Source organism: Gigantopelta aegis, chromosome 9, assembly GCF_016097555.1.
Source record: "Gigantopelta aegis isolate Gae_Host chromosome 9, Gae_host_genome, whole genome shotgun sequence".
Lineage (NCBI taxonomy): Eukaryota > Metazoa > Mollusca > Gastropoda > Neomphalida > Peltospiridae > Gigantopelta > Gigantopelta aegis.
In genome coordinates this window covers 83,713,035-83,726,257 of record NC_054707.1, presented here as the reverse complement: position 1 = coordinate 83,726,257, position 13,223 = coordinate 83,713,035, and the positions used below count along the sequence as shown (strand labels likewise).

General features: G+C 42.4%; 2 protein-coding genes across 2 annotated transcripts; one reads left to right on the top strand and one right to left on the bottom strand.

Moving 5' to 3' along the window:
* Positions 1 to 601: 601 nt before the first annotated feature.
* Positions 602 to 5,743, bottom strand: LOC121381807. Its single transcript, XM_041511164.1, has 4 exons — positions 5,720 to 5,743; positions 4,921 to 5,100; positions 3,537 to 3,681; positions 602 to 1,878 (listed from the first exon to the last, which is right to left on the bottom strand). The coding sequence occupies exons 1-4, from the start codon at positions 5,741 to 5,743 to the stop codon at positions 1,841 to 1,843; spliced, it is 387 nt and encodes a 128-aa protein (XP_041367098.1). The 3' UTR covers positions 602 to 1,840.
* A 214-nt stretch (positions 5,744 to 5,957) lies between these two features.
* LOC121381806 (serine-rich adhesin for platelets-like) lies at positions 5,958 to 13,159 on the top strand. The gene is made up of 8 exons (XM_041511163.1): positions 5,958 to 5,978; positions 7,402 to 7,755; positions 8,941 to 9,111; positions 9,812 to 9,976; positions 10,400 to 10,916; positions 11,551 to 11,700; positions 12,155 to 12,398; positions 13,087 to 13,159. The coding sequence occupies exons 1-8, from the start codon at positions 5,958 to 5,960 to the stop codon at positions 13,157 to 13,159; spliced, it is 1,695 nt and encodes a 564-aa protein (XP_041367097.1).
* Positions 13,160 to 13,223: the final 64 nt, after the last annotated feature.

Here is a 13,223-nt window from a genome sequence, read left to right as displayed (position 1 = left end):
AAAGGACTCTTTATATGCCCTTTCTCACAGAGAGCACAGCACACACCATGACCTTTGGTAAACCAGTCGTGGATCATTGGTTGAGAAGGGAATAATCCCAGTGGCCCGTACGACCCAGATACTCCAGGGAGTACTCTATCCACTGAGCTAGATGCCGACCCCTTACCAGTATGAGACTGGATTGGCCCTGCGGATCGCCGGGTCCACAGACGACGACACAGGATCCGGAGTGACAAGGAGACCAATCTAATTAAAATTAGCTCCACTATTACATGTGGATCTAACAACAGCCCGTTGGAGCTCATGTTCAGTTGACCTTTCATTCGACCAATCAAAACCTTACTTGCAAAATCATGCCAGTGACTTGAAAAGAATTTGAAAACCTTCGGGATTATGCCGAAGGTATACGAAATGATTCGGGTGAATTACGAAGTATGCCGGAAACTAATTGCAATATAAAAGTTTACATAAAATTCATTTCAAGACGAAAAAACCCCCCCAAAACGCGATGGTATAGCCATAAAATCTATTTATACTAGTATACAATCCAGAGTTTATTTCTGCACTTTTCCCCCTGTTTTTTCAATATTCAATAGACCAACAAGTTCGCGTATTACATAAATAGTCTCGCCCGATATTTTCAGAATTTGTATGCTCCCGAATAACGCTATAAAAGGCGAAGTGTAATTGGTTGATATCCGATAAACCAACTACCCAGACAACCAGACAAGACCCCAAGTAAGCTTACTTAATAAGATATTAATAAGATATTATTGTCTGATACCAATAAGAAATCACGTAGTAATAATAATTCTTTTTTTCTAGTTCAGGTACCACTCCCTCCTACTAACAATTGAAAAATTGGTGTGCAAGTGTACGATTGTTGATGAATGCTATTTGTAACTACTAACAGTTGACTCCTGAGAGTAATCATTGTTTCATTCATTGGTAATAAAATTAAGTATGCCAAGCAATAGGCTTTTTAACCAATACCTACACTATAAGGGTAAAGCCCTTCAAATTAGATAGCTAGGCTAGTATAACTCCCCTTCTGTCATTGTATTCAATGCTATACAAAAACAGAGGGGGAGGGGGTGGTCCTGATTGGCCGTTGAGATTCACTAGAATAGGGACTTAGGACAATAGGTACAACCTTAACACGAAACTAGGATTCACAAACACACCGCATCAGTACACAGGGTGCATTGACTAATGATAACAATGCACCCGCCCCCATTTAATGGCCCAGCATCTACTCTAATAAGGAACCGGACAAAGGAATACCGGCCATGACAGGCGTGCGCTACAACAGCTTGTTCTGAATGTGCACGTAAAACCCTATGACCTGACCTGACCTGGTTGATATTAAAATTGTTATTTATAGATGTAATGTCACCTGACATGGGGTCCACGCAATGTTGTTAGATCTACTGGTAGACCCAGTGGAGCTAATTTTAATTAGATTGCAAGGAGACGAGAAGATCTGCTCGGTAATACGCAGGCTGTAATATCAGCGTCAAATAGTCCCCTCATAGTAACGTTAACTTTACATCCCTGTCAAATAAACACTCAAACACTACAGTGGACTGCGTTTTGTGTGGCTATATGTCGACAAGCGCATGTGTGTACATAGGTGTATCATATAACGTATCTTACGTTACACGCGTCAGAACAAATAATTTCCATACCAGCAGTGAAATGTCTTTCTGTACAACGCACGTGCAAGAGGCGTGAGTATGCGTTTACAAGTGTGTGTAGTTCAGCTACAACCAGCCAATGATCGAGATGACGATCTCTATGAATACTATTACAACCAATCCGATATAAACATGCTTAGACGTCAGCACTTGGCATACGATGCGCTCTCCTCTGGTAAATCTGCAAAGAGAGGAAAACAAAGCGTGAATGAGTCACGTGATGCTGTATAATAGATCTCCATGGTTACAAGTATACATGACGATGCTATATAGCAGTTTATTGTTGTCACTGTTATAAATTCACTTGATGATACTGTATGTTTTCATTGTTATAAATACACGTGACAGTCCAACTACGATTGAAGACCATTATCTCGAAGTAATACCTACGTAGTCGACCTAGTGACATAGTGACCTTCGTAGTCGACCTAGTGACCAGGGAGGCAAGGTGAGAGGAGGCTAAAACAATCAGCCATCGGCCAGCCACAAACACAGACATCCTAGAATGCAGATAGTCATCGACCAGCCACAAACACAGACATCCTAACATGCAGACAGCCATCGGCCAGCCACAAACACAGACATCCTAACAGGCAGACAGCCATCGGCCAGCCACAAACACAGACATCCTAACAGGCAGACAACCATCGACCAGCCACAAACACAGACATCCTAACATGCAGACAGCCATCGGCCAGCCACAAACACAGACATCCTAACAGGCAGACAGCCATCGGCCAGCCACAAACACAGACATCCTAACAGGCAGACAACCATCGACCAGCCACAAACACAGATATCCTAACATGCTGCCAGCAATTGGCCAACCACAAACACAGACATCCTAACATGCAGACAGCCATCGAGCAGCCACAAACACAGACATCCTAACATACATCCTAACAGACAGACAGCCATCGGCCAGCCACAAACACAGAGATCCTAACATGCAGACAGCCATCGGCCAGCCACAAACACAGACATCCTAACAAGCAGACAGCCATCGGCCAGCCACAAACACAGACATCCTAACAGGCAGACAACCATCGACCAGCCACAAACACAGATATCCTAACATGCTGCCAGCAATTGGCCAACCACAAACACAGACATCCTAACATGCAGACAGCCATCGAGCAGCCACAAACACAGACATCCTAACATACATCCTAACAGACAGACAGCCATCGGCCAGCCACAAACACAGAGATCCTAACATGCAGACAGCCATCGGCCAGCCACAAACACAGACATCCTAACATGCAGTCATCGGCCAGCCACAAACACAGACATCCTAACATGCAGACAGCCATCGGCCAGCCACAAACACAGACGTCCTAACATGCAGACAGCCATCGACCACCCACACACAAAGAAATCCTAATATGCAGACAGCTATCGGCCAGTCACAAACACAGACATCCTAACATGCAGACAGCCATCGGCCAGCCACAAACACAGACATCCTAACATGCAGACAGCCATCGGCCAGCCACAAACACAGACATTCTAACATGCAGCCAGCCATCGACCAGCCACAAACACAGACGTCCTAACATGCAGACAGCCATCGACCACCCAGAAACAAAGAAATCCTAACATGCAGACAGCTATCGACCAGTCACAAACACAGAGATCCTAACATGCAGACAGCCATCGACCAGCCACAAACACAGACATCCTAACATGCTGCCAGCCATCGACCAGCCACAAACACAGACATCCTAACATGCAGGCAACCATCGGCCAGCCACAGACACTGACATCCTAATATTCAAACAACCATCAGCCAGCCACAAACACAGATATCCTAACAAACACGCAGACAAGCGGACAAACCTTCGTTTGGGTTGAGTTCTAGCAGTAGAGGTCCGCCTGGCGCACAGCCTCCAGGCCAGCCTCCACAGTTCAGGTTGATGACCGAATCACCAGGCATGCGATCAATGATCTGATAGGATTTCCAACCAAATATTTTCCAGGTCACCTGATGAAAGAAAACCAAACAATACTGTGGTACGCTAATTTCACCCGATGTTTGTGTGTCCCAAGGAAATAATAAAAACCCAACAATACTGTGGTTCGTTTGTTTCAACTGATGTTTATGTCTCCCAGGGAAATGGATAGGCTCTGTAGAGCAGGGCAGCCAGATATACACATTTAACGTACGAGAAAATAACAAAATCCAGTTCACTCATTTCTTGCTGAATAATCCTTGACACAAAATAATGGAGAAGAAGAAGACTGAAATATTAAATAGCTGAAATATCAAATAGCTGAAATATAAAACAGCTGAAATACCTTTATTGTCACTAGGACGCAATTGTTGAATCGGGATGGGACGGAGCCCAGTCGAAAAGTATTCGTAGAATCGGGATCGGACGGAGCCCAGTCGAAAAGTATTCGTAGAATCGGGATGGGACGGAGCCCAGTCGAAAAGTATTCACTTGATGCGCGGTCTGTCTCGGACTGATTCCTGTCCGTGGGTCAATTGCGTTTAAAATTCGTTTTGTTTAACGACACCACTAGAGCACATTGATTTATAAATCATCGGCTATCGGATGTCTATTGAGATATTTCTCGTTCTAGCCAATGCACCATGACAAGTGTATCAAAGATTGCGGTATATTGTATCCTGTCTGTGGGATGGTGTATATAACAGATCTCTAGCTACTAATGGACAAACATGTGGCGGGTTTCCTATTTCTAACACTATATGTCAGAATTACCAAATTTTTGACATCCGATAGCCGAAATCGCTACTGGTTTTGTTAAACATAACGTTTTAATCTTAGCATCCGATTAAATCTATCATGTTCACGTTTTAATCTTAGAATCCGATTAAATCTATCGTGTTCACGTTTTAGTTTTAGAATCCGATTAAATCTATCGTGTTCACATTTTCTCTTTGAAGAGTCATTGAAACCTGACCAACATGTTTTCTCTGTCACATTTGTTGGGGGTGGGGTGGGTGTGGGTGTGTGGGTGTGGGAAGAGAGACGTGAACATGGTTATACATTCACTTCCATTAATGAATTAGTGTGTGTGTGATGGACATAATTCAAAATGGCCCCAGTACGCTTCTTTATATCGAATTTCGTTTTGATTAGATACAGAAGTCGACGGATTAAAAACAACAAACGCAAAGAAAAGCACTCGACCCACAAGAACAACGTACCGTCGACCCACAAGAACAACGTACCGTCGACCCACAAGAACAACGTACCGTCGACTTGACAACAAGACCTGTGTTTGTTGTATTGACCGTGAACGTTCCCCTAGGCCCGCCACAGTAGGGGTTTCCGTTATAGTGAATTGCATAGCAATCCCTGGCTATTGCATACGGCCAGTCATCCGTACTCGTGATGTTTGCGAACGTGGCGTCGTCAATATCCACTTCCATCGTCTGGAAATAAAACAAAAATCAAGCACAACTTTAACTGAAAATTAGTGTTCGGTATTCGATCTGAAAATAGTGTTCGATTATTCGATGGAAATGACGAGAGAATATTCGACTACAACTTAACGAGTTTGACTCGACAAACTAACGGTTGTTTGTTAATAGTTTGAACTGTGTAATGAGTTTTGAATAACCTCCAAAACGAAGATACGACAGAAACCAAACAAAAATCATAATACAGTAGTGACTGGTAGCTAACCTAGCTATATATTTTGACTTTTCGCGTAGTATTACTGAATTATCAATATCAAATTATGAAAAAAACTCAGTTCAGGTTTTTTTTAATTATTATAATTTTTTAAGCCATAAAATGTAGCAATCTGACACTGACAGTGTTCAGCTTTAAGGGTGTAAACCACCAAATAAAATCCCATAGACGACAATAGTAACAGATGTGGCTACAACTCCTACCTGCAGCGTATCAATCGACATATACACTACGGATATAAATACTACCACCCCCTCACCCTTAAAGTAAATAAGAAAAAATGGGGATCAAGCTGCTTATTTCAGAGATAACAGGTACAGTCTATGACTACCTTAGCTCCGCACAAAATATGAGTACCATTTTTACAGGTACTCCATACATGTTTCAAGCACAAGGTTACCTGACACAGTGGTACTAGATGAAATACAATTGCATACTACCTTAAATGAGTTTTTGACGTGCTTTGAACTGCCGACGCAACGTATTCGGGTGGTTTTATTTAACAACACTTGGGCACATTACAACAGGACAATTGAAATACATAGTTAACAAACCTAACAAGAACACGCATCAACATGGAATATCTATAGTTGTAATGAAGTTGAACAAACACCTGGTACTTAACGAAAATACCCGGTCTCTAAAAAGCGCAAAAAAAAAAAAACAATTCACAATTTCATTAATCAAGGTTTTCAAATAATGGTGCATTACACATAGACAGAATACCTTTCATTTTCAAAACGTTAGTATTAGTTTTAGAGTATTTTGGTGTATATTTTCTTCTCATGCTTTCATTATTTTGATTTTTTACAATTGAATAAATAATGGTATTCACTTCAAATATCAGTATTGCATGTTTTCTTTATCAATGTTATACCATATGCATCTACCTGTTTCGAGCGGTAATCTTAAATTTGACGTATCCTGTTTAATTATCCAGTCTGTATGCAACGGCACCGGACAATTTGTTTTTCTTTCTTATTTGTTTTTTCTTGTTTTGAATTGCATGTGGGGTTTTATTCTTGTTTTCATTTACACACATACGCGCGCACGCTCACACACACACACACACACACACACACACACACACACACACACACACACACACAGATATATATATATATATACCATACACACACGCATATATATAAATTATAATAATTTCGAAAACACAAACTCCCTGAACTCGAAATATTTCCTCGTCCCCTTCAGGATCAAGTTACTGAAGTTTGACTGTATATATAGTCTGTAATTTGGAGGCGATTCGGTGCCACAGGTTCTAGTCCCAGCAACTTCATGGGACAATTTGTGAGGCCAGAAAGGATTTAATTATCCCCTGCGCCAGTGCGTTAATATCTTTGTATGTAACAGTGAACTTCGACATAATACAATATATAGATTTTCATACATCAGTACATACATACATAGTGTGGGTTGGTCCCCCAATATGGGTTGCCCCCCCCCCCCCCCCCATTAAATCCTGGCTACGCCAATGCTACTTCGGTAGGATAATCTGGTCAAATAGGTTTCAAAGTAAACTTTCGTTTTTTAATAATGTATAAAATGGCCTTTAGAAGAGTTTGTAATATTCGAAAAACCACTGTTGTATGAATCGATAGCAGAGTTTTTGTTTTAATTCTTGTTTATACGATTTGAAATCGACATTGGTTTGTGTAGATGAACCGTATTATTGAAAATACATTTTTAAAACTCAGTGTCAGCCAGCCACATCAAACAACACTGTTAATACTCTATTAGGAAGTTGGAGACGTTGTATGTTCCCGACTGAATGCACGAGGCAATGTACGACCGATCTAACAATTCAAAGGAGCCGCATTATTCATCTCATTTAGAGCCATTTTCTCATGCCACCTAAAAACTCCAGATATTCCAATACTGGAACATACTATTCGAATTTCGAATAGCACGTTACCGCGGTAATATTCGAATATGCGGACAGAACACTACTAGAAATTATATAGCGTTTCGTGTTAGGCTACATAAAAACAATCGTTCGGGGAGTGTCCTCATTCTTTCAGGCGGGGAGAGCGGGGAGAGAGCGGGGGGAGAGAGCGGGGGGAGAGAGCGGGGGGAGAGAGCGGAGGAAAGAGAGCGGGGAGAGCGGGGAGAGCGGGGGTAGAGAGCGGGGAGAGAGCGGGGAGAGCGGGGGGAGAGAGCGGGGGAGAGCGGGGAGAGCGGGGGGAGAGAGCGGGGAGAGAGCGGGGGGAGAGCGGGGGGAGAGAGCGGGGGAGAGCGGGGAGAGCGGGGGGAGAGAGCGGGGAGAGCGGGGGGAGAGAGCGGGGGAGAGCGGGGAGAGCGGGGAGAGAGCGGGGAGAGAGCGGGGAGAGCGGGAAATGTTGAACATACTCTACAAGGCAAGTGTTTATCTTCAGGTAATGTTGAGATGTGATATTTTCAAGAGTGAAAATGCAATTTTCGGGAATTGTCTACATTATCTTTAGTTTCTGAAGAGTAACATTGGTTATGTTCAGTGGCGTTGGAGATGGGGGGGGGGGGGGGGGGGCACGAGGGTCATGCCCCACAATCAAATTTGTTTTTGTTTTTAACTATTAAATTATATAAAATCATACATACATACATACGTACATAGTGTGGGTTAGCCCCCCAATATGGGTTGCCCCCTCCCCAATATATAAAATCCTGGTTAGTCCAGTGGTCAAAAACAAAAACAAAGAAGGAATGCTCATTAACGGTTTTTAAGTGACTATGTGACGCCCACTCAACACACGGTCTTTGATACATCAGTCGTACAGCATTACATTCGTTCAGGAAAAACCCCACGCAAACAGCGGAGAAGGTAAAGAGTAAGGATTGGGGAATCAAAGAGTTGGGGTGGGGAAAATCAAAGATTGGGAGTAGGTGAGGGAAAGAGTGAAGATGGGTGAGGCAAAGTGAAGGTAGGTGAGGGAAAGAGTGAAGGTGGGTGAGGGAAAGAGTGAAGGTGGGTGAGGCAAAGAGTGAAGGTGGGTGAGGCAAAGAGTGAAGGTGGGTGAGGCAAAGAGTGAAGGTGGGTGAGGCAAAGAGTGAAGGTGGGTGAGGCAAAGAGTGAAGGTGGGTGAGGCAAAGAGTGAAGGTGGGTGAGGCAAAAAGTGGAGGTGGGGATTGCCGACCCTACAACCTACCTCACTCCAGACACCACAAACAAACACTAGGGCCTGGAATAACTATGGAGCGGGACAATGAAACGAAACATATGTCGGATCGTCTCACACCTAAAAACACAAACAATGTCACAAATGGTACCGTGAGATTAATTCTGATCTTGGTATATAACGATTCTTCAACCACATCGGGTACTATAGAATATTACCGTGAGATTGATTCTACTCTTAGTGTAGACGATTCTCCAACCACATCGGGTCCTATAGAATATTACCGTGAGATTGATTCTGATCTTAGTGTATGACGATTCTCCAACCACATCGGGTACTATAGAAACTTACCGTGAGATTGATTCTGATCTTGGTGTAGACGATTCCTCAACCACATCGGGTACTATAGAATATTACCGTGAGATTGATTCTGATCTTGGTGTAGACGATTCTTCAACCACATAGAAGCTTACCGCGAGATTGATTCTGATCTTAGTGTATGACGATTCTTCAACCACACCGGGTACTATAGACGCTTACCGTGAGATTGATTCTGATCTTAGTGTAGACGATTCTCCAACCACATCGAGTACTATAGACCGGAGTACTAGTAGACGATTCTTCAACCACATTACCGTGAGATTGATTCTGATCTTAGTGTAGACGATTCTTCAACCACATCGGGTACTATAGACGCTTACCGTGAGATTGATTCTGATCTTAGTGTAGACGATTCTTCAACCACATCGGGTACTATAGACGCTTACCGTGAGATTGATTCTGATCTTAGTGTATGACGATTCTTCAACCACACACAGAAGCTTACCGTGAGATTGATTCTGATCTTAGTGTAAGACGATTCTTCAACCACATCGGGTACTATAGACGCTTACCGTGAGATTGATTCTGATCTTGGTGTAGACGATTCTTCAACCACATCGGGTACTATAGACGCTTACCGTGAGATTGATTCTGATCTTAGTGTATGACGATTCTTCAACCACATCGGGTACTATAGATGCTTACCGTGAGATTGATTCTGATCTTAGTGTAGACGATTCTTCAACCACATCGGGTACTATAGATGCTTACCGTGAGATTGATTCTGATCTTAGTGTATGACGATTCTTCAACCACATCGGGTAGTACAGATGCTTAGTGAGATTGATTCTGATCTTAGTGTAGACGATTCTTCAACCAGATTGGGTACTATAGAAGCTTACGTGAGATTGATTCTGATCTTAGTGTAGACGATTCTTCAACCAGATTGGGTACTATAGAAACCTACCATGAGATTGATTCTGATCTTGGTGTAGACGATTCTTCAACCACATAGAAGCTTACCGTGAGATTGATTCTGATCTTTGTGTATGACGATTCTTCAACCATATCGGGTACTATAGACGCTTACCGTGAGATTGATTCTGATCTTAGTGTAGACGATTCTCCAACCACATCGGGTACTATAGATGCTTACCGTGAGATTGATTCTGATCTTAGTGTATGACGATTCTTCAACCACATCGGGTAGTACAGATGCTTAGCGTGAGATTGATTCTGATCTTAGTGTAGACGATTCTTCAACCAGATTGGGTACTATAGAAACCTACCATGAGATTGATTCTGATCTTGGTGTAGACGATTCTTCAACCACATAGAAGCTTACCGTGAGATTGATTCTGATCTTTGTGTATGACGATTCTTCAACCACATCGAGTACTACAGATGCTTAACGTGAGATTGATTCTGATCTTAGTGTAGACGATTCTTCAACCAGATTGGGTACTATAGAAACCTACCGTGAGATTGATTCTGATCTTGGTGTAAGACGATTCTTCAACCACATCGGGTACTACAGATGCTTAGCGTGAGATTGATTCTGATCTTTGTGTAGACGATTCTTCAACCACATCGGGTACTATAGACGCTTACCGTGAGATTGATTCTGATCTTTGTGTATGACGATTCTTCAACCACATCGGGTACTACAGACGCTTACCGTGAGATTGATTCTGATCTTAGTGTAGACGATTCTTCAACCACATCGGGTACTATAGACGCTTACCGTGAGATTGATTCTGATCTTAGTGTAGACGATTCTTCAACCACATCGGGTACTATAGACGCTTACCGTGAGATAGATTCTGATCTTAGTGTAGACGATTCTTCAACCACATCGGGTACTATAGACGCTTACCGTGAGATTGATTCTGATCTTAGTGTAGACGATTCTTCAACCACATCGAGTACTATAGACGCTTACCGTGAGATTGATTCTGATCTTAGTGTAGACGATTCTCCAACCACATATGGTACTATAGAAACCTACCGTGAGATTGATTCTGATCTTGGTGTAGACGATTCTTCAACCAGATTGGGTACTATAGAAACCTACCGTGAGATTGATTCTGATCTTGGTGACGATTCTTCAACCACATCGGGTAGATTGATTCTTCAACCACATCTTGGTGTATAGACGATTACTTCTACTATGAGATTGAGATCTTAGTGTATGACGATTCTTCAACCACATATGGTACTATAGACGCTTACCGTGAGACTGATCTTACCGTGAGATTGATTCTGATCTTGGTGTAGACGATTCTTCAACCACATCGGGTACTATAGAAACCTACCGTGAGATTGATTCTGATCTTGGTGTAGACGATTCTTCAACCACATAGACTATAGACTTACCGTGAGATTGATTCTGATCTTGGTGTATGACGATTCTTCAACCACATCGGGTACTATAGATGCTTACCGTGAGATTGATTCTGATCTTAGTGTAGACGATTCTTCAACCATCGGGTATATGGGTACTATAGAAACCTACCGTGAGATTGATTCTGATCTTGGTGTAGACGATTCTTCAACCACATACGGGTACTATAGACGCTTACCGTGAGATTGATTCTGATCTTGGTGTAGACGATTCTTCAACCACATCGGGTACTATAGAACCTTACCGTGAGATTGATTCTGATCTTTGTGTACGATTCTTCAACCACATCGGGTACTATAGACGCCTACCGTGAGATTGATTCTGATCTTCAACCACATCGTGTACTACAGAGATTGATTCTTCAACCACATCGGGTACTATAGACGCTTACCGTGAGATTGATTCTGATCTTAGTGTAGACGATTCTTCAACCACATCTATAGAAACCTACCGTGAGATTGATTCTGATCTTGGTGTAGACGATTCTTCAACCACATCGGGTACTATAGACGCTTACCGTGGGATTGATTCGCTTACCGAACCACATCGATTGATTCTGATCTTAGTGTAGACGATTCTTCAACCATCGAGTACTGAGATTGATTCTGATCTTGGTGTAGACGATTCTTCAACCACATCGGGTACTATAGACGCTTACCGTGAGATTGATTCTGATCTTAGTGTAGACGATTCTTCAACCACATCGGGTACTATACCGTGAGATTGATTCTGATCTTACTGAGTACTATAGATTAGTGTAGACGATTCTTCAACCACATCGGGTACTATAGACGCTTACCGTGAGATTGATTCTGATCTTAGTGTAGACGATTCTTCAACCACATCGAGTACTATAGACGCTTACCGTGATATATATTCTGATGTTAGTGTAGACGATTCTTCAACCACATCGGGTACTATAGACGCTTACCGTGAGATTGATTCTGATCTTAGTGTATGACGATTCTTCAACCACATCGGGTACTATAGACGCTTACCGTGAGATTGATTCTGATCTTAGTGTAGACGATTCTTCAACCACATCTGGTACTATAGAAACCTACCGTGAGATTGATTCTGATCTTGGTGTAGACGATTCTTCAACCACATATGGTACTATAGAAACCTACCGTGAGATTGATTCTGATCTTGGTGTAAGACGATTCTTCAACCACATCGGGTACTATAGACGCTTACCGTGAGATTGATTCTGATCTTAGTGTAGACGATTCTTCAACCACATCGGGTACTATAGATGCTTACCGTGAGATTGATTCTTATTTTAGTGTATGCCGATTCTTCAACCACATGGGGTACTATAGACGTTTACCGTGAGATTGATTCTGTTCGTGGTGTAGACGATTCTTCAACTACATCGGGTACTATAGAAGCTTACCGTGAGATTGATTCTGATCTTTGTGTATGACGATTCTTCAACTACATCGGGTACTATAGACGCTTACCGTGAGATTGATTATGATCTTAGTGTAGACGATTCTCCAACCACATCGGGTACTATAGATGCTTACCGTGAGATTGATTCTGATCTTAGTGTATGACGATTCTTCAACCACATCGGGCACTATAGATGCTTACCGTGAGATTGATTCTGATCTTAGTGTATGACGATTCTTCAACCACATCGGGTACTATAGTCGCTTACCGTGAGATTGATTCTGATCTTAGTGTATGACGATTCTTCAACCACATGGGGTACTATAGACGTTTACCGTGAGATTGATTCTGTTCGTGGTGTAGACGATTCTTCAACTACATCGGGTACTATAGAAGCTTACCGTGAGATTGATTCTGATCTTTGTGTATGACGATTCTTCAACTACATCGGGTACTATAGACGCTTACCGTGAGATTGATTATGATCTTAGTGTAGACGATTCTCCAACCACATCGGGTACTATAGATGCTTACCGTGAGATTGATTCTGATCTTAGTGTATGACGATTCTTCAACCACATCGGGCACTATAGATGCTTACCGTGAGATTGATTCTGATCTTAGTGTA

Coding starts and splice junctions, on each gene's coding strand:
- LOC121381807 (XM_041511164.1), bottom strand. CDS start 5,743: ATGTATGGAGTACCTGTAAAAATG. Junction 3,682..4,920: donor GTCTTGTTGTCAAGTCGACG/GTACGTTGTTCT, acceptor TTCTTTCATCAG/GTGACCTGGAAAATATTTGG. Junction 1,879..3,536: donor AGAACTCAACCCAAACGAAG/GTTTGTCCGCTT, acceptor CTCTCTTTGCAG/ATTTACCAGAGGAGAGCGCA.
- LOC121381806 (XM_041511163.1), top strand. CDS start 5,958: ATGAAGTTGAACAAACACCTG. Junction 5,979..7,401: donor TGAAGTTGAACAAACACCTG/GTACTTAACGAA, acceptor TCATTCTTTCAG/GCGGGGAGAGCGGGGAGAGA. Junction 10,917..11,550: donor CGATTCTTCAACCACATCGG/GTAGATTGATTC, acceptor CGTGTACTACAG/AGATTGATTCTTCAACCACA.